Here is a 27867-nt window from a genome sequence, read left to right as displayed (position 1 = left end):
TAATAAGCTTTGGAGCCTGAGTGACTAAGTGGGACCAGCTCAGTTTCATTAACCCTGTGAGGTTTGGGTGCTCTTCGTTGTTCCAAACAGAATCACACTGGGTCCATATCTATTTTTAAATAATGACTGATATTGGGGCATTTTGATCTCTCTGCCTAAATTGATATTGTTTTATTTTGATTACACAGCATTCCAGTGTCTTTCCATCCTCCCCTCCCTCTGGACTTTCTGACGAGCCCCAGTCTGCCTCTCCTTCGCCCAGCTACATGTGGTCCTCGAGTGCTCCACCCCGTTACTCTCCACCCTACTATCCACCTTTTGAAAAGCCACCCCCTTACAGCCCCTAAAGAGGAATGCCTGCTGGCTATTGACATTATTGTGGCTTTTGTATTTCTGCTTTAGTGGAAGTATGTAGGGTACAGCATTCAAAGTTGATTCTTCTGCATAGTTTAAAGTTTTACAATGGCCTGCCTGGCTAGGGAAAGATAGGGAAGAAGCTTATTTGTTATCAGTGGGGAGCAGGGGTTGCTAGGCTGAGCGCAGCACCTCCGAGAAGGGCAATGCACACTCTCTAACCCAGGCTGGAGAGCCATCCCAGCAAGCAGCTTGTGTTTGGACCTGCGTCAACCTGTGGCTCCACCTGTGTGCAGCAGAAGCATGGTTGCCATCTGCCTCACTTCATGTAAATGGAGTGTTGTCCTTCAGCCCTTGGCAGATTGCCACCCTAGCACCTCGGTTAAGCACCTGGCTTAGAGGCCCTATCTTTCCCTTCCACTACAGTCAGTCCCTAAGGAAAATTTCCCAGATGATGGGGTACATGGTCGTTCCAGCGCAGAGAGTTCTGGATAGGACTTTGTTTGCTTGTGTCTAGATGTTGAAAAAAGCTGCCCCTCTTTTACTCCTTTCTTCTCCGTATTGTAAAAATGGCTGTTGTGATCATTCAGCTCAGCTTTTGTGATTGGTACCTCCCAAAGGGAAAAGTGCAATATGCCTTCAAGTAGTGGAGAACATGACTGACTGATCAAGCAGCACTGAAATACACAGAGCAACATGTGAGATGTTTAAATAGATCTCAGTTGTACATCTGATAACTTAGGAGACAGCGGTTCTACTACATGTTGCACTTGCTGGAGATAGAAATCTTAAAATTCAGAGTTATAAAATGCTAGATGAGGTTCTTTGGGTCGTGATATGAATTGTTACTAATCTTTGTGACTATTTAATCTTCAAATACTGTGCTTCAACCCCAGCAAACTGCACGTATCCTGCACCCCACCCCAGAAGAATCATCTGTATTTTAATACCACTGCTCTTATTGGTCCTTTTTTTTCTGTTGAGACCAATCATGACAGCGTTCAAGATTATGAAAGTGTTACAATGCCGCTTTAAGTCTGTAAAACCTCAACTGTAGCCAACTTGACAAATTCTTCAGTACTACTGTAGATTTAAAACCCATCTGGCACATTGTGGTAGGTATTTGTACAGTTCTTTTAAATATATATAGCTTTAAACCATCAACCTGATGAATTTAACACTTTGGCACCCATGCCTTCACTTCGGAACGAACATTTTCATTGTGATCTTACGTTAACCTGAGAATCGACTGATTTACAGGACAATTGATAATCCTACACTTGTACAATGTAAAAATACAGGGGCTACAGGAGGGTACCTAACTAGACAGTTCTGCAGACACAGAACACACACAGGAGAAATTTCCAGCCAACTTCGCTACCTCCCGACTTGCTGGATTAGAGGTAGCAGGCAAACGCTGGTGCTCCCATCTACCTTGTAGACACCCAGTCATCAAGAATTATCAAGGCACAAATGCCCTCACTGTTAACAGTAAATGTTTGCAAAACCTTCAGTTGAACTTTTGGCATCATGAACGATGTCTCATCCGGATTTCAAATCTGAACAACTATAATCCTTTTGCGTTACATAAAATTACTATTATTTTCTAGTTCTGAGCATATTTAAAATTCTATTGGAGTTCAAAAAGGAATAACCAATTGACTTACTATGACAAATATCAACTTGTAATACTCAATATTTTTTGCCGTTTACACTTTACATTTTGCTTTAGAGAACATGTATGAGTATTTAATTTTTTAAAGGCACCATTACACAGTATATTCTATATTTATCACATTTCTTAGTGTTAAGATTCTATGACTCATTTCTATGTATTTTTCTTACTTTACAAAATAACTTGAAACAGTGTAGATTTTGTAACACTTAATTTGAGCAGCTTTTTTTATTACATTGAATTATAAAAAGTGCATGTTACCTTAGAAAAATTAATATTTGCTGCTATACTCTTTTGCAAAAACATTTGCTGTAATGAAGGAATTTATATTTCCAAAATGTACCTTAACTGCATTTTGTAATATTTACTGCTGTATTACTTATTCTGCTTTAAAGTATTGAACTGGGCATGAAACATTAAAATATTAATCCAGAACCTGAATAAACTGGATGTTGCTTAAAATCTGTATCACTGCCATGTTGGAAACCCAGACTGCTTTTGTGATGTTTCAAATTAATAAAACTATCCTCCTCCTGATCAACTTACATGTGTCTTCATGGAATCAACAGACATTATCACGAACGCTCTAAAGCAACTGACAGCAGCTGACTGACTTTTGACTTTTATGGTTCAAGATACAATGGGCATGCGATTAACCAACATATAAAACCTAATGGGAAACTCTGTCATGCTGTCATCAGAAATACAGTTCCAGTCTCCTGCTACAAAAACTGAAAAGCAACAGAATATAAAAGTCTATATAGTTCCTGGAAGGTAATCTCATAAAAAATGCACTCAAAAATCAGAATTAAAACATTTTATTTTTGCCACAAGAAGCTCTATGAACTAATATCAGGTAATGGTTAATGAAAAGTAGAACTTAAAGTCATGATAGGGAAGATTGTACAAGTATGAACATTACAGTATTGGGTGCAAATGAACAAGGTTTCAAGACTGACATAGGTGAGAAAGCCAGTGCTGCTGAATTAGCATTTCATTCTTTAGAATCCACATGCCTTGACAATATAAAATACCTTGATCATTTTTACTATTTGTTTTTGGTACAACGGGAAAAACCGCAGCGTCAATTCTTCATAGTGGTTGTATGTGGGGGATCATTACCAGCAAAATGATAATGATCATTTAAAATATGTTAAGTGAATCTTGCAAGACTGCCATGGCATTTAAAAATCTTTGCTCAGTTTGAGCATTTTCATTTTGTCATTTCTTTTTAACAAATTGCTATTTGAAATAGTTCCTATCCGGAATATCTATAGGTAATGTAGCATAGGAGCAAATTTGAAGCCAACTTGAAAGGAAAAAAAAAGTTCAAATACCAGAAAACTAAGTATAAAATAGGAAAAGCCCATGGTAAGTTTTAAACAGCATCTTGCTACAGATTTCCAACCCCATAAATACTGGGAGTGAAGGGTTTTAACCCCAAAGGAGTATTCCACATGAATTCTGAACTTTGGATATAGAGACTTCTAGAAAAACTGAAACCCTGACATACATGCAAGTAAGAGTCTTCTGGCAAAAATACAATTTAAAGTGAATTTTCCAGTTTTCTTCCTCCCCCAAAACTCCAGAAGATACCTTCAGTAGGCAAAGTTTGAAATTTCATACTCAGAATTTACATAGAGCTCAGCAGCAGCAAATAATTATATCCAGATAATTCAGAACAGATAGTTTTCCATTATAGAATTAATTCCTGGTTTGTCATAATAACCTTGTAGAAACTACCAAGTTTTATTATGACAGACTAATTTATGTAGCAGTTAAGTCTGAAAGGACTGGAAGCTCTGCTGGCATCAGTATCATTCACAACTTGAAGAATTATGTCTAACTGGTGGGACAGCATTAATGAAACAAATTTCCATTGAAAATATTTCAGAGTGTACCCTATGGTCAAAGAGTAATGTTACCAATATCTACACAAAAAGGAAACAGATATTCTAATTCCAGAGATCAGAGTCTTAAGTTGTAAGGTAATTTAAAATTTTCCAAGGATTAGTTTACAAAATGGTCTGAAGGTCTCAACTCACAGAACAGAGAACACATAGCTGCACATCATTCCCATCCTCGGTATGCAAACGGTTATATTTTTCTTTCTCCTTGTATTATTGCAAATACTGATGCTGGATACCCTCAGATACCATCTTAAACACTGAAACCATTATCTTCACATCTAGTTCACTATCAGAAGAATGATGTATACATGGGAAATTATGATTAAAGCTTTAAGTTCAAAGTCAAGAAATAAGACTATTTTCAAAAATACATGGTTAAGGAGAAAGAAAATATCTATGTTGAATTAAGAAATACTTAAGCAAGGTTACAAATGACTAATAACTATGCACAACAATCTCTTTCAGTATCTATTAATTTTTTTCCTTTGCAAAAAGTCATTTACAGAAGTTCAACAAGTCAATCCTGTTATAAATGCTAGACTATATATTTGTTCCAACCTGCTTCCCTTTTAATACTAGCACTTTAATAAGTTTTGACTTTATTTTCTAAGTGTTTAAATGTGTCATTTTAAAAGGGAGAAAAATGGTATTTATTGTTCTCAAGATAAAATGGGAAATCAACAAGCCTATTTAACTTCCAAAGACAGCTTCTGATCGCTATAATATTGCAGCAATTTGCAGATGGAATGGAACTTATTTTAGAAGGGGTAAAAACCTAAATGGTCTTGCTGAAAGGACAATACTAGATCACTGATTCAACTATTTCAAAAAAAAAGTCCTATTAGAGATTCTAAGTAATATGAACATTTAAAAATATATGCCAGTAGCCTCCTGCCCAAAATATGTAGGAGTCTCATTTATGAAATTTGTCACTTATAAAGATGTATACATAAAAATTTACTTGGTGGTTTTCAAATTCAAAATTCGAAAAATTTCATGGGACTATTTTTAACCATACTGAGCAAAAAGTAAATCTCCATTCACTTCCATGCTCTGTCTCTATCCCGTTAAAAGCACAGAATTCCAAACAAACACGACAGAACTTTTCATCTCCTATCTGCATTATGGAGATTTGTTGTTTTCCCTTAGTATTTTTGCCCATGGAAACCACATTGCAAAAATATATATATATACTGTATATACAGTAGTCCAGCCACCAAAGTCTTTTCCAGACTATGGCGATAAAAGTAAGATTTCTCATTACATAAAACTAATTCATTCTTCAAATGAGACACTTGTCTGCATGGCCATTTTCATGGGGGGCGGGAGGCAGGAGGTTGCTATCTATTTGGACTAGCAGTATACACAACCAAGCAGAGACTCATTCTGAAAATTTTCAGGACAACTTTAGAAGTTCTTGTTACCTTTTTATGCCATATACAAAACACAACACACATTTATAGTCTCAATATTAAGAAAATTGAGAATTCAGCAGTAAAGTGCTAACACGGAAGGGGAAAGTTGCAAGACATACTAGGGTATGCTAATAACTCCAGTTATTTTCAAAGAACATTCAGACTGCTTCAGATTCTATTCAGGAAACTATCTCTCCAAGCTTTTTTTTTTTGCCTCTTTTAAATGTGCTGAAAGCTAACTATATAAACAGATACTGGGGGAGGGGGACTTCTTAATCTCTATTCACACTTCCAGAATAATTTGTTCCTAAAAATTATTAACAAATAATCCAACTAGACTACCTTCAGATGACGTGGCAGATCAAATTAATTTGTTTTACAGGTCTTCTGAAAGCCCTGCCCCTTAATCCAAACCAAAACTTTCTGATTTTTCAAAGTTCAGTAAGATTCTGGTATTATAAATTCAAACTCAGTACTGCCATCTGTTACATTCTGTTTAAAAATTGAATCATTTTCCTGCTGAATAAAAATATCTTCCCAGGTCATTGGCTTGTTCTGAGGAGTAGATGTGGTCCCTACTGGAGGTTCTTTCCCAGCATCAACCTTATACCCAACACCATCATCCTTCATCACAGGCATAGTGCCTGACCTATCAGAAAGGTATGCATATTGTCTGATCTGTAAAGACCTGCACGGATGTAAACGATAAAGCTTCGAGTCTCCAGAAGGATCTTGACTATGAACTGACTTTATGTGTGAAGACATGAACTGATAGTTGATGAAAGATTTGCCACAGGCCAAACATTGATACCTTCGCTCCCCTGTGTGATGAATTTCATGCTTTGTGCGATATTCTGCAAGAGGAAATACCTTCTCACAGTAACGGCAAGGATACTTCTTCTCCCAAGAATGAATGTTAAAATGTCTCCGCAAGCTTGTCAGACAGACATAGGACCTTTTGCATACAATACAGATATAATAGACCCTTCCATCTACTATTAACTCATAGTGATCATCGTGTTTTACTTTCATACGTTTATTTGCCGTCTCACTGCTAGATGTTTTTGGTAGCTCATTCTCAAGTCTGGCCTCCCCTTCGTCAGGGTCATCTTTGACAGGGATCACTATATCATAAGTATCTTCACCGATATTTGCATAAACCTTGCAACCCGTCGACAAGCCTTCGATTTCAGTAGCTGTATCTAAAGTAATGATCTTCTGACCCTCCATTAGATGTTTTGATCCTAAACCTGGATCATTAGTGTTTCTAGTAATTATATCTGAAATTTTTAAAGAATTGTTAAGTGGCTCTTGCAGAAGTGTAGGAATTTGCATCTTCTGTATCAATGATCCATCAAAAGTGGTATTTGGGGGGTTATCAGCCTGTGGGACCAAAGAGGTATTACTGACCGCTGAATCTGGACTGGAGCTAATAGTGTCATCATCATCATCTATAATTTCCTCCTCTTCCTCTTCATTGGCCTTGTTTCCTGTTAAAACAGCACTGTTTGGTGGCTGCTGATTCTGCACAAGTAAATTGATTGAAGGAGACATATGATTTGGAAGTGAAGAACTGACATTTGGTGGTGTAGTAAGTGGTGTCTGATTTAACAAAATAATATTGGGAGTCAGATGTGTCGGGGCCGAAGATACCAGCACTTTTTCACTTCCTTGTGTTTGGCTCAGAGTTGCCTGATTCACAGAAGTAGGAAGTTTCTGAGTAGGTGTGATATTTGTTAAAGGGGGAGAGCTATTGCTAGCACAAGGTGCAATATCTGAAATAGCAACAGAGCCTGGGTTAGGCTGGACCTGTGCCACTGCATTGGTACTCGGTAAAGTCTCCTTTGCAGGCAGAATCTCAGAGCAGAAAATGACGTCATCGTCATCATCATCTGAATCGGTAACAATGATCTTTTTTGTCTCATAATCTTCAGCAGATAAGGAAAAAGACTCTGTTATAATAGGCATTATAGTAGCCCCATTATCTTGGGCTTCATCTTTTGATTTTTGTATTTCAAGGTTCTTGTCACTAGAACCAGGAGGTAAGGTTTCTGCATTACCATCTTGAGCTGTACCTGAGATGCTTTTAACCTGTGACAATGGAACACCAAGCTCTGCTATAAATTTAACTCCTAATAACTGCCCTGATTTAATTAACTCATCAAGTAAATCTGATCTAACACGAACAATTTTAGAACTATAGATATAATTGAGAATTTCTGCAAAGATCTCTGCTCTTATAAAGCTCAGTTCAACAACTTGCCCAGCAACTGAGAAGAGCTGATGGAAATAAGTACTGGAAGCTGAAAGAATGTTCCTGTGGGCTCGGAATTTTCGGTCTTCCACAATAACAGTGACATCGCAGAAGAGTCCATGGCCACGTTGCTCATTCAAGGAGTTCAGCAGACTGCCAGAGTATTGAATGTCTGTAGCAGAAATCAGTTTTCTAGTCTCCATGTCTGTAAGAGAAAGGGAGGAGATGGGAGATTAGGATAGAAAAACAGAAGTACCTCGTCATTCAGAATTTCAGCTACAGCATCATTAAATAGTTTATTCAAGTTTTAACCAAAGTTTGGCATAACTTTTTGGTTTTTATATAAATTGTTCATACAGGCTGGTTTTTAAACCACATGTCAAATCTCATGACTTCCCCCTGAGAAAAGACAAGCAAGTTTTAAACTGATCTACAGATTTGAACACTAATCTCTTCCTGTGAATCAGTTACATGCATCACCACTAAGCAATTTTTAAAGACTAGAACTAATTTTTCTTAGTTCCAATTTTGGATTTTCTCAAAAAGAGTCAAGAGTTAATTTTTAACTACCTTAAAACTTTAAGAAAAATCTTCATCATGAACAAATAAGTTATTTCACCTGTAAATGAGTGACTTAAATGTCAGAAAAGCCTTTTTTGTGTGCAGTACTGAGTCTGAAACAGTCTTCCTAAATTTTAACTTATCTTTAAGAACATCTTCAAAAGCTACTCCCTGTAGCCAATGACTAAATTAGCATTTATAAACACTGGCGATGATTAACTCTAAACTTCCCATTATATTTCTGTTCTTATTTAAATTGGGATGCCTCATCTGAATAAACTATGAAACACCTTTCTTAATCTCTCCTCTTTCTTCATCCCTTGCCCCTTCCCCTCACCTCTTTACCCTTACAATCTCCAGAGGTGGAATGTTAAACAGAGTGCCAGATGAAGTCAACAGATGCTGTTGTGAAAAAATAAAACAAAAGAAAAGGAAAGTTTACTATTTCTTAAAGCTCATTTGCAAGAAAACACAAAACAATTCATTTTGTTGGTAAAGAAGTAGGTGCACTGATATGAGAACTTTCTTCACACCAAATACATTAGTGAAAACGAAGACATAAACTTACCGGAACAGAGCAAACATTACTCTAAAAAAAGGGGGAATGTCAGTAAGTCGTATTGCTGTGTACCACCCCCTAAACACTTTTTGGCACTTTGCAGAAGACATTCCCAGTAACAATGACACTGAATTGTAAAAAAAAAAAAGAATCAAATAAAAAGTATATATAATAGAAATTAGTTGATAAGTACTTTTGGAAAAGAAATTCTTCTATTGCTAATATTCTTTCCCTTTAGAGTTAGCAAAATAGTACCACTGTCACAGTGCTTAAGTTATATACACATGGAAGGCAGGGTGTCTCAAATATCTTCTCAATTTTTCAAAATTATAACTTAAAAAAGTAGGAGAACGTTAACAGTACCAAGGAATTCCAGGTTACCATAAAAGCATTAATCAGAAAGTGTGACCTTTGGACAAGCCAGCAACCAGGGCTTCCGAAATATGGGGATTTCGGCACAGGTTACTTTTCAGTGGATAGATGGGTTTTTCTGAATAAGGTCCCACAATTTTTGTCCTCTGCAAGTGGGTTTTCCCAGTAGGGAAATGCTTCACATGTACGTGTCCAGGTGACACTGGGACTTAGATTCATTTTGTTGTTTAGGTTTCCACCTCTTCCCCGTTACGGTGGGCCCAGGAACAGCACAATCGGTCTGAACCTACCCCAAACAAGATCTGCGACCTGACTGTAGAAAAGCCATTCTGCATCCCTGTGAAACAAACCCTTGACTGAGGGCAGGTGAAGGTGGAAGAGAGAGAAACGCCACCCGCGGGAGTGAACCAACCAACACGCGGTTCCCTGCGGCAGCTGAACCCCATCTCCCTCCTTCCCCTCCCTCTTCCCCATTTGCACCCGGCCGGCGGCAACCCAGGCTTTTCACCCCAATTCACGTGAAAAGGCAGCTTCTTGCAAACACCGAAGGAGGCAAGGCCAGCCCAGCCAGGGCGGGGGTAGTAAGGCGAGCCGGGGAAAGTAGAAGGTGGCGAACGGGAGGGTGGGGTGTTGGGAGGGGATGAGGCCAAGCAGGAGGCATTGTTGTGCCCTGGGAAGGGGACGGAAGGGGAGGATGGGCCCGGCAGAAAAGCTCTAAATCAAAGTAGGGGCTGGGAGGGAAGAAAGAGGCGCAAAAAGGAAGGCGGAGGGGCGAGGAAAACGCCCAGCAGTTCTCCGCCGTGGGCTCCCCACGCTCCGGGCCTACCCGGGGCGCCGGCAGCCCCTCGGCCCCTGCCGGAGGAGGGAACTGCGCCGCGGCCCTCCGGGTCCGTCCCCTCCTTCGCTCCCGGGCCCACACAAAGGAAGGGCCGGAGCAGCCGAGCCTCCGACTCCGCCGCTTCCTGGTTCAAGTGAGGAGAAAGCGGAGGCAGGCGCGGCCCAGGGACGGAGGAAGCCGGCGCGCTCCCTCGCCCCCTCCCGAATCGGGCCCGGCTCCTCACCTGCTTCCCGGCGCCGCCGCCTCTCGTCGTCGGGCCGCGCGGAAGGGTGGGAGTCCTCCAACAACCAGAAGCCAGACTCGGCGGCGATTCGGCTCCTTCTTTAAACGTCGCTCCAGTCTTGGTCGACGTCGACGCGGCTGCCGCTTCCTGCCGCCACCGCTGCCCCACGCCGCCGACAGAGGGCAGCGCGCGGGGGCCAGGCGCCGAAGGCAAAGGCGCCCTCCCCTTCCGAGCGCCGCTCGGCTCTTTCCGGAGGGGCCCGAGCGCTAGGCGGCCCCGCTTCGGCACCCCGCTCCGCCTTCGGCTCCTTCCGCAGGGGGCGAAGGAAGACTGGGAAGCTCCGGGAGCGCTCGGCCCCTTCCGGAGGGCGAAAGGGTGGGAAAAAGGAAAGGGAAAGATGGGGAAATGCGGTCACCAACGGCTGGGATGCTAGTGAAGCTAGTCTCTTTCACCTCCGTTCCGTGTAAGCTTCTAGGGCGTAAAAACTTGAGAGACTAGAAAGGTTTCGTTTCTTTAGCAAGTTTGAAACTGCTGTTTAATAGTCTGTTTGTTAGATGATAAACCACCTTGAAATATAATCGGAATAAATATAATAAAAAAAGTATCGACTCTTTATGATTTAGAGAAATTCAAGTTCTAGAATAACACAATAACAACTACATGAATAATAACTACTTTGAAAAAATAAATCCAGTTTTTGGACCAGTACTGTCTTCTTAACTGAATACTAAATAATGCAACACCACGTTGATTCCATCATTTCAGCTATCATTTTCTGACCACCTGTTTGATCTGTACCAAATCTTATTTTAGGTTCTATGGAATTCAAAAATGAATAAGCCAAGGTCTCTACCTTTTAAAAGAGTTCAGTAGATAGGAACACAAACATTGACAAAAGTATTTGTAAGGTACAGAACCCGGAGAAGGGAATAGCAAACTGAATTTGAGCTACATCTTGAAAGATAAATAATATTAACACTTACATTGTTTATTTATTATTTTCATTTACATAGCATTTCCTCCTCAGAGGGCTTTACTGTCTGACACATAGTAGGTGTTCAATAATTGTTTAATGAATGAATACATGAATGAATTGTAGTAGTTTTAAAAACTCCCCTGGTGATACACTTCCGACTGAGACCCATGATGCATGAAGCAACAGGATGGGTGTTTGGAGAACAAAGTATTTCCCTTTAGGCTGATTATTGATCACATTCAACTAAGGAATCAAATAGTAGCATTTTTCTTCAACAATTAGAGCCATTCACTACCTTCATTTTCTTTTTCAAAAATGTATAGGATAATATTGCATCAGTTTCCAGAAACTTGAATTGGCAGCTATTTATCATTCAGTTGGAGTCCCTGTGCTTCCTTCCTACAAAAATCTTGCTGAAAATGTCTATCGGGATATTCCAGAATAAAAACAGATCAAACTATATCTAATTTTCTTCAACATGAATTCAGACAAGGAACTCATTATCTATCCATTTCCAATCCATTCTACATTCTCCTCAGTAAAGTAAAGCCACAGAGTAAAACATCAAAGTACTATAATACAGCTGTATTTTCACATGGAGATAAGAAATTCACATGAAATTCCTTAGGCATTTCTCCAAGGTTTTGTATCGTGGGAAAATAGTCTATGTGGGAATTACAGCATTACTGCTTTTTGATTATGACTCAAAATTATTAAAGTTTCATTGTTTATATAATGACATTTCATGAGAAGTGGGAATGCACTGTTGTAAAAGAAACTAAGACAGATGGTAGTATTTTCTTGGCAACTTAACACGATTAGTTAGCAGATTAATGACCATTTTTCTGAGTCAACCTTCCCCAAAATTTAGTACCAAAAAAAAATTTTAGGAAAAAGGACAAAGTACATCTTGAAAGTTTAGGATCTATTTTCAGTAGCTTAGTTGACTAAAACTAAAATGAGACGTACCTTTGAAATATAGATCACAGTGGCAGTAGCTGCCACTCTTGATATCAAATATTTGATAGTTTTCTGTCAGTAAATTTTAAGACACAATACAATTTCTTTTGCACCAGCATTAACAGCACCAAGGCTACTGACAGAATTGCCTTTCCTTTGTCCCTTTCTTGAAAGGGCTTTAAAAGTGTGGACCCCCCAAGCGAAGTATGATGAAAAACTGTTAATTCAAAGTATAGGAAACCTTCTCTTCCTTCTGTCCGTGTCGCTTACCCCATAACTTGGCAAAAACTAATCTAAAATTAAAAAGCCACCTATAACCCATGCACCAATGTCAATTAATCTACGACAAAGAAGGCAAGAATATACAATGGAGAAAAGCCAGGCTCTTCAGCAAGTGGTGCTGGAAAAGCTAGACAGCTGCATGTAAATCAATGAAATTAGAATATTCCCTCACACTATATATTAAAAAGAAAACTCAAAATACTTTAAAGACCTAACCTAAATGTAAGACATGACACCATAAAACTCCTAGAAGATAACATAGGTGAAACATTCTCTGACATAAATCATAGCAATATTCTCATTGGTCAGTCTCCCGAGGCAAAAGAAATTAAAGGAAAAATAAACAAATGGGACCTAGCCAAACTTAAAAGCTTTTGCACAGCAAAGGAAACCATCAATAAAACTAAAAGACAACCTATGGACTGGGAGAAAATATTTGCAAATGATGCAACCAGCAAGGTGTTAATATCCAAAATATACACATGGCACATACATCTAAATATCAATAAACCAAACACACAATCAAAAAATGGGCAGAAAATCTAAACATATATTTTCCAAAGAAGGCATACAGATGGCCAACAGGCACATGAAAAGATGCCCAACATCACTACATATTAGAGAAATGCAAATCAAAACCACAATGAGGTATCACCTCATGCTGGTCAAAATGGCTATCATCAAAAAATCTACAAATAAATGCTGGAGAGGGTGTGGAGAAAAGGGAACTCTCCTTCACTGTTGGTGGGGATGTAAATTGGTGTAACCACTATGGAGAAACAACTAAAAATAGACTTACCATATGATCCAGAAATCCCATTCCTGGGTATATATCCAGAGAAAATTCTAATTCAAAATAATACATGCACCCCAATATTCATAGCAGCACTTTACAATATCCAAGATATGGAAGCAACCCAAATGTCCATCAACAGATGAGTGGATAAAGATGTGGTGTAGCGATACACACACACACACACACACACACACACCCCCAATGGAATACTGCTCAGCCATAAAAAAGAATGAAATAATGCCATTTGCAGCAACATAGATGGACCTGGATATTATCACACTGAGTGAAGTAAATCAAACAAAGAAAGACAAATATCATATGACATCACTTATATTTGGAACCTAAAAAATGATACAAATGAACTTATTTACAAAACAGAAACAGACTCACAAGTGTAAAAAACAAATTTATGGTTACCAAAAGGGAAAGGGAGGGAGGGATAAATTAGGAGTATGGGATTAACAGATACACACTACCATACATAAAATAAACAACAAGGATTTACTGTGTAGCACAGGGAACAATATTCAATATCTTGCAAGAACCTATAATGGAAGAGAATTTAAAAAGCAAAAGAATATAGATATAAACATATGTATAACAAAATCACTTTGCTGTACACCTGAAACTAACATAATATTGTAAATCAACTGAACTTCAGTTCAAAAAATGAAAAAAAAAGATGTGGTATACACACATACACACACGATGGAATATTACTCAGCCATAAAAAGAATAAAACATTGCCATTTGCAGCAACATGGATGGACCTAGAGAATATTATGCTTAATGAAGTAAGTCAGGCAGAGAAAGACAAATATTATATGATATCACTTATATGTGGTATCAAAAAATAATACAAATGAATTCATATATAAAATAGAAACAGACTCAAAGGCATAGAAAATCAATTTATGGTTACAAAAGGGGAGAGGGAAGGGAGGAGGGATAAATTAGGAGTATGGGATTAACAGATACAAACTACTACACATAAAATAGATAAGCAACAGGAATTTACTGTATAGCACTGGGAATTATATTCAATATCTTATAATAACCTTAATGGAATGGAAAATAATCTGAAAATAATCTGAATGGAACCTTAATAATGGGAAATAATCTGAAATATATATATATATCTGAATCATTTTGCTGAACACCTGAAACTAATGCAATATTGTAAATCAAGTATACTTCAATTAAAAAAAAACTAAACATATAGCTACCATATGACCCAGCAATCCCACTCCTGGGTATATACCTGGAAAAAATGAAAACTCTAATTTGAAAAGATATATGTACCCAAATGTCCATAGAAGCACTATTTACAATAGCCAAGACATAAAAGCAATCCAAACGCCCATCAACAGATGATTGGCTTAAGAAGATGTGGTATATACACAATGGAATATTACTCAGCCATAAAAAAGAATGAAATGCCATCTGCAGCAATATTGATGGACCTGGATATTATCATGCTTAGTGAAATAAGTCAGATAGAGAAAGACAAATACTATATGATATCACTTTTATATATAATCTAAAAATAATACAAATGAATCTATATATAAAACAGAAACAGACTCACAGACATAGAAAACAAACTTATGGTTACCAAAGGGGAAAGAGGGGAGGGATAAATTAGGAGTTTGGAATTAGCAGTTACAAACTACTATATATATAATAGATAAACAACAAAGTCCTACTTTATAGCACAGGGAACTATATTCAATACCTTGTAATAACCTATAATGAAAAATAGGAAAAAGAATATATATGTATGACTGAATCACTATGCCATACAACAGAAACTAACACAACATTGTAAATCAACTATACTTCAATAATTAAAAAAATAGAAATGAGTCAAAATAAAGAATTAAGAATGGACATTCTGCAGTGAGCCAGTCTATTTAAATGGAGGACTAAGACCAAACAACAAGGTTGATTATGAATATGTGATAGAGTGAAACTATTATAAACCCTGATACAATAAAAATCCATTAATTCATTTGTTCATTAAATTCATATCAGTTAGTATTTACTCTAGGCCAGGCAATGCTGTACACATTATGGATACAATCATCATCAAGATGAACTCCCAGTCTTCATGAAGTTAGATTCTAATGGGAGAGACATACAACATACTATCTAAATATGTAATATAAAATAAGATAGTAATGAGTGCTATGACAAAAAATGTATAAAAAGATAGAGAATGATGAGGGTGCTGTTGTAAATAGTGTGGTCAGGGACGACCTCTCTGAAAAGATGATCTATGAACAAAGAACAGAATGAACTAAGGAAAAGAGCCATGGCAAATGTCTGGGGAAGGGCATTCTAGGCAGTGGAACACGTCAATGCCCTTCAACCAAAGACCACCAGGAACATACTCATAGTTGACAAGTTGGGCTTATTAGTTTTTGCAGGGAGGGAGAACAAACAAACTGTGGAGTGTTTCAGTAAGAGAAGGTGAGAAAGAACCCACTATAGTATTTGGGCAATTTAGGAGAGGGTTGAAGGAAGCAGGAGTTTGCTCTAAATAAAATGCTGTCAGAAAGCAGAGGCAACTGTATGACTGGGCATCTCAATAATCTTATCTACAAGGGGTGGGGGTGGGGGTGCAGACTAGAGCAAGAATAAAGTTGTAATTTGTAAAGTAGCAGTCACCTATTTTGGCCAAGAGAGGGAGTATTTGGTGTTTTCTGGGTGGCACAGTGACTTTTTTAATCCTTCTGTCTGCACTTAGAAAAATCTATGAAGTGGTCTTGTTTTGTTTCACTTTGTCAGTCACCTAGTGATTTTGACTTAGGTTGGGGTTCTGTGAGCTTACGTCCAACAGAAGAAAGTGGCCTGAGCGCTAGCCATCTTCCAGGTATCAGGGGCTGCTTCCTAACCCATTTTCTCAAACAGCAAGTGGAAAACCTTAGAATATAAGGAATAAATTTTAGAGGTGTTGGGAAAGGAGAGAGGAGGTATAATTGTGGCTATGTCCTCACATTTAATAAAAATAGTCATTTAATAGTGTATTATTACTCTATGGGACACACACTTATCCTAAAACATTATTCATTGTTTAGCTGAAATTCAAATGTAAACAGACCTACTGTATTTTTTTTTGCTAAGCCTGACAACACTAAAATAAATACACTGTCAGCTGCATACTGAATACTTTGTGCCTTTCCTTTTCATTCCATTTAGAGTCTTCTTTTAATTCAGGATAGACTCTGAAAAAAATATGTAATTCAATTTGAGCCACTCCTCTATATTCTATATGGGCATATATATGCACATATATGTGCATATATTATGTATATGTACATACGTACACACAAACACGAGACACAGTAAGCACCCAATAGTATATAACACGTAACGAACACACACAGAGCACTTGGAACACAAGCAGAATTGACTATGTTGGCAATGCGGCCGCTCTGTGAAATGTATCCTGTGGCTTGTCATCCTTCCCTTCAGTCATTTCAAGTACAAAGCTGAGAAAGACACGGTCTCAGGTCCAATTTAGACCTGGCGAACCTCTTGCGGAACCGGAAAGATGCGCAGAACCGATTGCAGCGGCGGCTTGTTTACACCGATGCACACACCCCTTTCACGTCGCCTGGAGGCCACGTAAGCCGGGGGAAGGCTTTTGCCGATGTACCCGGAACGGTTTCCATGGTTGCTTCAGCTTTGCAGGGGGTTGCCCCGCGGCGGGTTCTGAGAGCCCAAGAGATCGAAATCTTTGTAGTCTCGAGAGACTGTTCCCTCTTTTCTCGGCAACAAGGGCTCGGGTGATCTGACTCGCACAGCCCGGGATGGGAAAGCATCATAGTTCGTCAAAGAGCCCCGAGCCCGCGGGGCCGCCGCTCTCCCTCCTACCCTTGCTCTCGGCCGGGAGACCGGACTGGCCTCGGCCATCAGTGAGGTGGCCTCAGCCGAGGCTCCCGAATCCAGCCCTGCGGCTCCGGCTCGCGGCTCGCGGCGGCTTTCGCAAGAGCAGCCCTCGGCGCCGCGGGGCGCCCCCTCCGCTTCTGCTTCCTCGTCTGCGGGGCGCGGCCGCCTCTCGCGCCGCTGCCGGAGCGACGAGCCGAGACCTAGCCTCCTGGACTGGGACTGGGAGGAGGTGAGTGATGCGGCTGCACCTTCGCTCTGAGGATCCCACCTGCCTTCAGAGTCCTTTTCATCTCTCATCCCGCTTCTTACTGTTCGCATTTCGCTTTCTACCTTCCTTACGCCCATTTCCATCTTTTTGCTTCAGTCTATCCACGACAGCGCCTTATTTGCCCCTCTCTTAATTCTCACTTACCCTTGAGCCCCTTCATACGGTGCTCTAACCGCTCCACCCCTTCCGCGTCTGGTCTGGCAGTGGACATGGCCAAGGGTCTCAGACATATGAATAGGATTTATTTACTTTGTGTTATCATTTGTGAGCAAGTTTTTATTCTCCACTGGACTGAGTTCATGGAAAGGAGGAGCCCGATTTTATTCATCACAGAATTTGCAGTGCCTAGCACTTAGTAAGAGCTCAACCATAGTGTGTTGAATGAATGAACAGATCGGTTTGAGACGATAACAGGATGTGTAAGTGGAAATTCTTTGTAGGGAGCTGGGGAGCGCTGAGATTAAGGGATTAAGGGTTTAAACTGAAGAGGAGAAAACTTTCCCCCAAGACATGATTGGATGAATGTAGGAAAAGTGATGTGCATAAATGCAGATGAAGCTACCTCGAGCAAGATCTTGTTAAGTGGTCTCAGACCTTGAGGAATGAGGGGAGGGTGAGATCAATTTTCCTCTAATGAAAGTGAGTCCTGGAGGGGAAAAATAGTTAACAAAGAGAAGGAAAAGTTGTAATTATTGCTGAGTAAGTATTCATACCTACAAAGTGCCGTGAATGCGCTAAAAACGAGAAATTTACAAACATTACAGGCATTGAGGGTCAGGTTGAAATTACAACAGTTGGGAGATGTCTTGATGATATTTTTTTCCAGCAGTGGGAAGTGAGGAGGAGGATAGTGGCTGGATTCAGATTGCCTGAGTTTGAAGCCCTGCTTTGCCACTTAATTAATACCTGTATGACCTTGGGTGTCAAGAGCTTACCTGAGCTACTCCATGGTATTGCTGCCTCAGCATCCATTTTGTTTGCGGGGCTTGCAGGGACCTTAAATTGTCACTGGTCTCCTTATGTAATCACATGCCCTAGATAGCAACTTACAGAGTCACAAACAAATGTAAGTTCCTGGTATGACTTCTCCAACAGGCCTTGTGATCTACAGTCTCCCCTGCCTCCTAGCACCTGTATGCTGTACGAGCCCCTTAGAAAAGACCACCATGGGGCTTACCAAAACCCCTGCTCTTTTGGTTTAAATTGACCAATCTCGCCCTAGTCTGGGACCCCAAAACACTCCACCCACAGATCCTAATAAAAGCATGTGTCCCAGATCCTGTCACTCTCTGTCTGCACGATAACTTGACCTCCTTGTGTGCCTCCTGGAAGCAAACTGTGTACTTCCTCCAGGACCTCTGAGTAGTAAACTGTTCTATTTCAGTTTGTCTTGTGGTCTGTTGCTGACCTTTGGCTCACCATCCAGCACCCTGTGCCCCACTTAACAAATGTTAATTTAAGAAAGTAAAAACATTGGTCAAATTACTTAACATCTTCAAGCTTCACTTCTTCACCTATAAAGAAGGGGATAAAAATAGTGCTGACATTTTTAGGGTTGTTGTAATGATTTAGTGCCTGGAACATAATACACATTTCGTCTTAGCTATTAGGGTTTCATACCTGGGAGCAGGAACAGCAAAAATAGTCCTGAGTTATATTGGAGAACTACTTCTCCAAGTTATGTGTTTCAGAAAGGTCTCCCCAATCTGTGTCAGTCAGAAACCAAACAGCTTTAGAGTCTTAACCAAAAGGTGTAAGGACAGCTTGGATGAAATTTGCATTTGTCCATGTAGAAGATAAATAATTTATCTTAAGAATCCAGATGAAAGCAGATAGCAGCCGGGACTGTTTTAATGGTCTCCTATTCACCCTGTTGGAGGGAGAGAGGGAATCCTCTCTTGGGTTATGGGGCAGCTGAACACAGGACCCCTGACACTGGACACAGAAGATCCACTCTGCAGGGCTAATCTGGAACTGCTCCTGTCCCTTTGATAGAGAGGTTTGTTTGGCTAGAGGACCTTATCTGCAAGAGCAGAGTGGGAAGGGGAATCTGCATTTAGGCCATTGGAGGCCCTACTGGTTTGCCCAGATGTCAGGTAGTACATAACATTGGGCCTCAATTTTAGGCCCTGCACCACAAGGATTCTGTGTCTTTGCAGCCTGGCTGGCATCATTGACCCCTATACTTATATATTTCAAGGACTGTTATTTGTATGTTTACTTTTTAGAGTGTCTGCTTCTGGGAGCGAGAGACCCTGTGAGTCCAAATCTGTATAGTTATAATACCTTTTCCCCTGAATAAGGAAGTAAAAAATAATTTATTCAAACAATGAAACCAAATATATTTATTTTGTAAGTATTTTTTAAAACAGAGACAAAAGCAGCTAAATGTTGGGAGAATTAAGCCTCTGTTAGTTTTTTTTCAGTTTATGAGTAATAATAGCAAATATTAAATAGAAGAAATGACAAACATTACAATAAAACAAAAAAAATTTTAATGTCCTCCAAAGAGCAGATAGACAATGTACTCCTATTCTAAAAAGGAACTAAAGGGAAAACAAGAGAGAGAACAAACCCTGAATTTCATTGAATACAACTTTTGTCACATAGAACTTTTCAGAGCTCCCTTTATTTTCTACTTCTTCTAGTGCTTCATTTTAAAAAGTTGTCCTTACTAATTCTTGGGTTTCTGAAAACTAAAGTTTTAACCAAATTGGAACAGACTTCTTTTTCCTTTCATAAATATGCATAAACAAATGAAGTTATTTCCGAATGTAAAACTGTTTCTGTCACGTATTGCAGGGGATGAAATGAGCAGTTAGGAGCTGTGTCATGCGTGCAGCAGAAGGGACACACTTGACAGCCTCGCAGGCTGCATTTCTGGCCAGGCATCTCAGCTGTCTGTAGTCTGTGCCATTTGATAGAACTACCAGAACACCAGATCCTAAGTGTTGAGTTTACATTTATACCAAGTTTTTATTAAAGTTTAAAACATAAAGGGAGGATAGAATAACTAAACTTGTTGAATGTGAAAATATATATACATATAAATAACAGAATTCAGTCATCAAGTTATAATTTACATTCACATATCTTCTGGAAAGTTAGTGAGAGAGGATTAGAGAATTGGGAGCTCCTGAAGCATGAGGACTTTCTCCAAAGAATCCTTGTTATAGATTGAACTGGCTGCCCCCCAAATTTACATGTTGAAGCCCTAACCTTCAAAGTGACTGTATTAGGCAGCAGCCCTAATTCAATGGGACTGGTGTCCTTAGAAGATGAGGAAGAGACACCAGAGATCTCAATTAACCAGTCTCTCTCTCTCCCCCCCGCCTCCTTCCCCTGACCTGAGCACAGAGGACACAGAGGAGAGGCCACATGACAACACAGCAAGAAGGTTGGGGGTCTACAAGCCAGGAGGAGAGGTCTTACTAGAAACCAACCCTGATGATACCTTGATCTTGGATTTTTAACCCCCAGAACGGTGAGAGAATAAATTTCTGTTGTTTAAGCCACCCAGTCTGTGGGATTTTGTTATGGCAGCCCTAGCTGACAATATAATCTTGAACCAGAGTAAGTCTTTTAAAAAATGTATTTTTAAAAATATGACATTTGTTAAATCCAGAGCCCATTGTTAAATTTTTTATTAAGTGAAGAACTCTAAGTACATTTCACATATTTCTTCTTTCTTGTGAGTTTTCCTTTTATATCCCTTAAATTTTAAAGCTATGGAACATACATAAGAAAACATGTTGCCAGTGGATTTCAGCATGCTACTTGTTCTCTTTAAATTATAATTCATGGGGTACTAATTTCTTATTCATAGAAGGGTTCAGTGTTAAAACAAATATGCATTTATCTCATTTTGAATTATTTTTTCCTCAACTAACCCAATAGCAGGATGCATGCCAGATTTTAGCATTACAAAGGGATTTTTGAAATGAATGTGCTGGTATGGTTTTCTTTAGTTAATTTGCCTATATCCAATACTATCTAAAGGCTTAATGCTTCTTCTGTTTCCTTATTTCTTTTCTGTTTGGTGCTATTCATTAGCTGCTGCTTCCCTTTCCTCTCTTTCTGTGTCTGCTTTAGGTTGAGTTGAGACAGTGTGCTTGACAGATAAACCTGTAATTTGTGACAAGTTGATAAAGCATTATTATCAGAAACTTGTTCTTACATATATTCTTTTAAGAACCTGAAATCATAGAATTAGAGAAGTCACCCTAAATATAATTTTCTAGGCAATACCTTTATTCTAGATGTGACTTCAGAGAAAAAGATTATATGACATGGAAATTCCCATTCTAAACTATTGTAGCATGTTAATGATACTCATTTTCGGAATTCTCTACAACAGGATGAAATCCCTTTACACTGTAGTGTGTTAGGTTCTTGCTCTGGGGAGACAGAACAGTTGCTGCTCTACCATATGCCTGTTCCACATGAAGAGTAAAATCACCAAATCTTCCCTCAGCCTTCTTATCTCCAGTTTCTTTCATCTTTCCTTATGATTCCTGTTTCCCTGCATTTTCCCTATGGTTTCTTCTGAAAATATAAATCTTACATCCTGCTTTCAGTGTGAATAGCACTTTGTAAACTCTAAAGCATTATGCAAATAAAAATGATTATTATGTTATTATGAAGGTGGTAGACCCTTAAACTGTACTGTTACAAAAGCAGTCCGGTGCTGGCTCTTAATGGTTCTTGGACAATCAGTTTGTTACTGAAAAGTTTTAAGTCTGTATTTTTATACTCCATGGTCCGTATTTTATCACTTTTCTGATTCTCACAACCATTTTCTTTAAACTCAGCTCTGATGAACATACACCAGTAGAGGATGAAGAGCCAAAGAAAAGCACCGCTTCAGCTTCTACTTCAGAAGGTATTTTTTAAATATGGAAATTTTTTATTGAGGAGTTTAAGAAGTTTGTAAATAGTTGAACATTAGACTTTACTCAAATTGCCATCATCAGTTCCTTTCCAGTATTTCAAATGCGATAAAATTGATGCTCAGAAATACTTCTTTGGAAGTTGTTTTTTCGTATTTTATGTAGACGACAAGAAGAAGAAGAAGTCTACTCATTCAAACGAAAGGTCCAAGAAAAGGAGGAAGAAAAAATCATCTAAAAGAAAACACAGGAAATATTCTGACGATAGTGACAGTGACTCTGATTCTGAAACAGACTCCAGTGGTAAGGAAGCCAACATCGTTCTGCGCGCCTTGCTTCAAAACTATTTTTACTTCTTCAAGGCTCATTTTAGAGGAAGGTTCTTAAAAACAATAATAGCCAAGAGTTTTGAACACTCCCGACTTTGTGTGGGGCTCCCTGCTAAGTGCTTGATATGCACTATTGCTATTTAATCCACACAGTAACTGTAGTTCACCTCTTAGAGATGCGGAAAGGGAGGCTCGGAGCAGGTTGTAAATACTGCACCCAGGGTCACCCAGTTGGGATTCAGACCTAGGTGCTGCGGCTCCAGATTGGTTGTGTATAGCTGTACAAAGCGTGTGGTGCCAAACCAAGTCATAGGGGCTGCATCAGCCCAGTGGAGTGGCTCTTTTGTGCGATTCTCACACTCAGTGGGCAATTGCACTTTGTACAATTTTCAGAAAGCCGCACCACAGAGGAGCCGTCAGGCTGGCAGCTGATTTATGGAAGACACCCCCTGGGGGCCGATGCATCCCAAAAAACCACCTTTTTGTGCCCTCTCCCAGCTGATGATTGATAGAGGGTGTCTCCTGGGGACACATTACACAGAGGCACCCCTTCCTCTGATGTCACCTGGGTTTCCTGGCCACCATTGTCACTTTTCTTCCTCACTGCTGGAAGGCTGAGCTTTCTTGAAGCACAAATCTGAACGTGTTGGTCCTTATTTAGAATCCTTCAGTAGCTCTCCGTGGCCTTCAGGGTGAAGTTCAGACCCTGGTTGAGCTCTCTCATCACACAGACCCCGCGCTCTCTTGCAGCATCCTCTGTGGCCTGAGGATGACATTCTGTCTCCTCCATATCGCACGTCCTTTCTCATGACTCTCTTACTTGGTACAGAGAGTCCGTCTGCCTGCAAGGCCAGTCTCTCCTTGCCTGTGACTTGGCTTACTCATCTTAACAGTGGCATGCCGAATTTTTGTAAAAAAACTGATTTTAAAAGAATGAGCTTAAGAGTCACCTTTTCCTGGTCAACCTTTCCTCAACCACCCTCCCCAAATCAGCCTGATTTTGAGATTTCCTCTGTGTGCCCAGAACACCCACGTCCTTCTCTCAGTGGGATTCTGTTTACCTCTTTATCTCTATCTCCTACATTAGATTGAGCTCCTGGAAAGCATCCCCCGCAATACACAGCAGGAAAATACTCTCACATTCAGAAAAGTAAAGGGAATAGTATAATTAATATCATATACATATCACCTCAATTTTAACAATTATTAGTATTTTGACATATTTTTTAAAAATACAGGTTTTTTGCTGAGGTATGTAAAGTAAAATACAAATTTCATCTACACTTCGATGCTAAATATTTCTGCATGCAACTCTTAAAAAGAGAACATGTTCCTGCTTAACTACAATACCATTATCTCACCCAGTAAATTAATATTTCCTAAATCATCAAATACCTAGTGTGACTTTAATTTCTATGCTTTTCATGTCTAGCATGGTTTGTAGCATAAATGTGTGAATGAATGAATTTTTCTGTAAGAATAAATGGGATCGCAAAAGCATATTTATCTGGTCAAAGGTATTAAGGTTTTAGAGGTAAATTTTTTTTCAGTTTTAATATTTTTAAATTTTCAGATGAAGATACAAAAAGGAAAGCAAAAAAGCCCAGAAAAAGGAAAAGAAGAAACATAAATGACCAGGGTTTTTTTCTTTAATTTTCATTATGGCAAAGGTCAAATATATATATACAAGTATAGAGAACAGTGTAATGATCTCCCATATACACACCACCCAACTTGAATAATTATCAACTTGTGGGAAGTTGCCACCAGCCCCCAATTATTTTGAAACAAATTCCAGATATCACTTCATTTATAAACAATTCAGCATGTTTCTTTAAAAGATAGACATTCTTATTTAAACGTAACCACATTACCATTACAATGCCTAATACTTAACAGTAATTCCTCAGTTCTTATCACACTTCATTTTTATTTTCGTTTTCTAGCCTGACAGTTTCACATGAGGAAGACAGCTTAAAGAAATCCAAGGTCTCACTGCTTCTTTTCAATGATTCATTAATCTGGAATATTCATCAGGGGAATCCCTTTTGCTTCCAGCAGCACTAAACCAAAAGGTTCCCTTTTAGTGTTTAGTCATCAGGAACCAGGGTTCTCTCAAGGATGCTGAATGAGACAAAATACATTTGAAGACATGACTGTCACTTCTTAGCTGGGAAGACACAATAATATGGCCTCTGTGGTGGGGGGAGGGGAGAAAAGGGAGAAGAGCCTCTTTCTGGCGTTGATGGCATCTCCTCTTGTGTTTACTTTGAAGCAGCAGTTCCTTTGGGCCAGAATGGTTTCCATTCCCCTATATGCTCCGCAAGAAGGGAGAGCAGTGAACAGAATTTGGAGCATCTAGAAGAAAACTAGGTGAGTGTTTGGATGCCAACTTCGGATAAAGCCCTATGAATAGTGGGCTTCTTAAGAAGATTCCTGAGAGTCCAGGATTGTGCCTGAGCTTCTCATCATGGAGCTCGACCATGTCTTGCAACATATTGTTCTCTCAGTAGGGACCTTCCCCACCCTGTCTTGTACATGTATGTATCTGAGAAGTGCAGGGCCTATTGACAGTGAGTTAGGGATGTCACCTCATGAAAAGAGACCACCTTGATATTCCTTAGCGATTCTTACCCATACCCCACTTGGCACACAAAAACAAGTATACGAGGGAATTCACATCTTTACTGAAAGTACGAAAATGTGCCTTATAAAAACACGATGCAGTTTGCATTTATTCACTTCATTTGTCAGGCCTTTGGTGAACTGCTCTTGATGATGTGCTATGAAGAATCTGAATCTGGTGGAAAAACATTTTGGAAAAACTGTCACCCTGGAAGAAAGTATATCTATATACACTTACATAGATAGACAGGCAGCACAGGTGTAGGAAAAGTGGTTCTATTTTTTTCCCCCTTGGGAACTCATGTTCCCATTGGTAATGGGCAATTTCCACAAGTTGGAATTTACTCATCCCGTTTACTACCCATTAAAGCCCCCAAAGTTTAAAACTTATTTTCCAATCATGTATAGGACAAGGTGTCCAAGTCCTGAAGCAGGCTTTAGAATGGCTGCCCTGCCAAGTTGCTTTTTTCAGGTTTACTGACCTGCATTCTAGCTTCGGTCTCATTCATGCATATTGCAAGCTCCTTCCTGAGGGGAGGGAGCCACAAATGTTTGGTAATTGGAAATGTGGATGAAATTAAATATACAGATGTTATTTCATGCTTGTTTTAAAATTTCTATTCCCCTCAGGCCCCCTACCCCAGTATACTTTTCTATAATATCCAACTCAAGGCTTGCTTTAGAGGGTGGTTTCCTCTTCTGTACAAAATTTAATGTGGCACCAAAAAAATCAGGAATCAAGATAAATAATGTTTTAATGCAGTATTTAACAAGTATCAAAATTAGTGCAAAAATAATCCATAATGAAAATACTACCTAAATTTAAACATAGGTAGCATCTGACCCTGTACTTGCTTCACCGTGCCTCATGAATGGTTCCAATAAAACGTTATTTACAGAACAAGTCTCTCGCCAGTTTCCCTACTTGGTGGATTTAAATACTGCATGAAAATATTTACCTTGATGCCTAGTAGACACTGACCCCACCCCAGAGTCCTGGGGAAGGGGGCCCTGGTGGCAGCTTTGGGCTATGAAAAGGAGAGAAGGGACTCTGGAAGAGGGCCAGAGGCATCCAGAAACAACAGAACTAGGCACCTCCAGGAGCAAGCCTCATACACAGGGAACACATGGGGGTGTCCAGTGTGGTGTAAGAGGCTCTCCATCTGTAGCTGCAAAGGGGTAAATGTGATGCAGTAGAGGTGATGCTGCCTGTCCCCAGACTTCAGCCCCTCAGGCTCCTGGCCACTGCCACCTCGTCCTCCCCCGCCCCTGTTCGGACCTTATTTCCTCCTCTTCTCCCGCTACCATCCCTGAGATCTGGGGAGGCTTCATATCTGAAAAGGGGGAAAGGGAAAGGGAGAGGCTATAGGGAGGCGAAGGACTGCAACTGAGAACAGCAGCAGCGTCCTGTCCACTCGCCTTTCACCAGGAAAGGACATTTCCTGGACTTTGCCAAAGCATTTGTACGGGTCCGAGCACTGACCACGCAGTCCTTCCCAGTCTCCGTCAACTCCAGGCAGTGATAGTATCGTCAAGGCTGCCCCCGAGCCCAGGCTCCCCGTCTTGAGTGCTGTGGATGAAGCTGACTCTGAGCTGGATCCGCGGGAATGCCCTCATCGGGGTTAGATGTGGGGCCAGTGGCGGGGTCAGGTCCTCTTTCCGGCACCTGGTCCGGGTTACAGTGTGTTGGCTGCAGGTGCAGTGCTGGGCGCCTGAGGCCGGGGCGTGGCCATAGAGTTGTGGGGTGTGTGCAGGGAGGGTCCTGGCGGGGGCGCGCCGGTTGGGGGAGTTGGAGCTCCGGCTTGTGGCTTAGCTGACTAGGCCCTGCTCGGGCGGGATGACTGCCCTGAGGAAGGGGCTTTGCTGCACTGCGCGAGCCGACTTGGGGCTGGGGAGGGGCGAGGAACCAGACCTCACTCGCCTCCGAGCCCAGGAGCAGTGTTGGGAGCATGTCTCTCCGCCTGGCCCTTGACAGGCGCAGCTCTGTTGCTTTTAGTACCCCCGGAGCGAGAGACGCAGAGATGGGGCTGGAGAAAGCGTGAGGTCCCCAGCAGCCCCAGCTGGCTGAAGCAACGATCCAGTGATTCAGATGAAATCATTAGCTAGGGGACGGCCTGCTCTGGGTTTTTGCAACAACGCTGAAGCAGAGCCTTCTGGGCTCCGGGAGGCGCATGGTAGTGGGATTTGGGGGCTGGGTTTGCAGTGCCCGCTGCAAGAAACCCAACCTGTCCCTTGCAGATGCAACAAGTACTCCAGATTTGTAGTAACAGTGTAGAACTTGCCAGTGCTTAGTGTATCCAAGAACGCTTACAGTGCAAGGGGCCCTTCCTTGGACTTTGCACATAATTGTGGAGCATGCATCGTCCACCTCTGGCTGCAGGCACCCTACAAAGGCGCACGTTTGCCCTTTACTTGGGCGTGTGCTGAAGACCAGGGAGTTTACATCTTCTACAGCGGTGCCCCGGGGAACTTACACCCCATCTCCCTCCCTTCTCCTCCCACCCTGTCTCTCCTCTAACTTCCTGTTTCCCACTGAGAAGGGTCAAATTAAGAACCAGGTCAGACTGAGGGCTTTATGGTTCTTCAAGAGGTGTTTACAGGGGCCCTAGGACATGTTAAAATCCTGAAAACTTTGCAAATTTTCTCTTGAGTGAGTGAACTTCAGGGGTTGGAAGTTCAACCTGGAC

At 40.5% G+C, this 27867-nt stretch overlaps 2 protein-coding genes and 1 long non-coding RNA gene across 6 annotated transcripts in view; 2 read left to right on the top strand and 1 right to left on the bottom strand.

Annotated features, from left to right (window-relative positions):
• TMEM255A (transmembrane protein 255A) overlaps positions 1-2746 on the top strand; it is a 56848-nt gene extending 54102 nt beyond the window's left edge. For both annotated transcript variants that reach the window (XM_006215890.4, XM_072955565.1), the window contains one exon: positions 189-2746. In XM_006215890.4, coding sequence (XP_006215952.1) covers positions 189-347 — 159 coding nt within the window. In that variant the 3' untranslated portion in view covers positions 348-2746. The remainder of the gene's footprint in view (positions 1-188) is intronic.
• An 85-nt stretch (positions 2747-2831) lies between these two features.
• Positions 2832-10373, bottom strand: ZBTB33 (zinc finger and BTB domain containing 33). 3 transcript variants are annotated; one of them, XM_072955564.1, is made up of 3 exons: positions 10162-10359; positions 8507-8571; positions 2832-7813 (listed from the first exon to the last, which is right to left on the bottom strand). In XM_072955564.1, exon 3 carries the CDS (start codon positions 7809-7811, stop codon positions 5793-5795), a length of 2019 nt encoding a protein of 672 aa, XP_072811665.1. In that variant the 5' UTR covers positions 7812-7813; positions 8507-8571; positions 10162-10359; the 3' UTR covers positions 2832-5792. The 3 variants fall into 3 exon arrangements, with proteins under 3 accessions (XP_072811665.1, XP_006215951.1, XP_072811664.1); XM_006215889.4 differs by lacking the exon at positions 10162-10359 and adding an exon at positions 9391-10150; XM_072955563.1 differs by lacking the exon at positions 8507-8571 and having other exon boundaries at positions 10162-10373.
• A 6490-nt stretch (positions 10374-16863) lies between these two features.
• Positions 16864-26168, top strand: LOC107034689 (uncharacterized). Its single transcript, XR_012067506.1, has 5 exons — positions 16864-17298; positions 20695-20821; positions 22149-22219; positions 22392-22529; positions 24834-26168. It is a non-coding gene; the product is annotated as an uncharacterized lncRNA (long non-coding RNA).
• Positions 26169-27867: the final 1699 nt, after the last annotated feature.

Source organism: Vicugna pacos, chromosome X (genome assembly GCF_048564905.1).
Source record: "Vicugna pacos chromosome X, VicPac4, whole genome shotgun sequence".
NCBI classification, from domain to species: Eukaryota; Metazoa; Chordata; class Mammalia; order Artiodactyla; family Camelidae; genus Vicugna; species Vicugna pacos.
This window is presented reverse-complemented; position numbering and strand designations above follow the sequence as displayed.

Bases quoted from the DNA above. Each gene is read 5' to 3' on its own strand.
- ZBTB33 (XM_072955563.1), bottom strand. From the start codon at position 7,811: ATGGAGACTAGAAAACTGATTTCTGCTACAGACATTCAATACTCTGGC.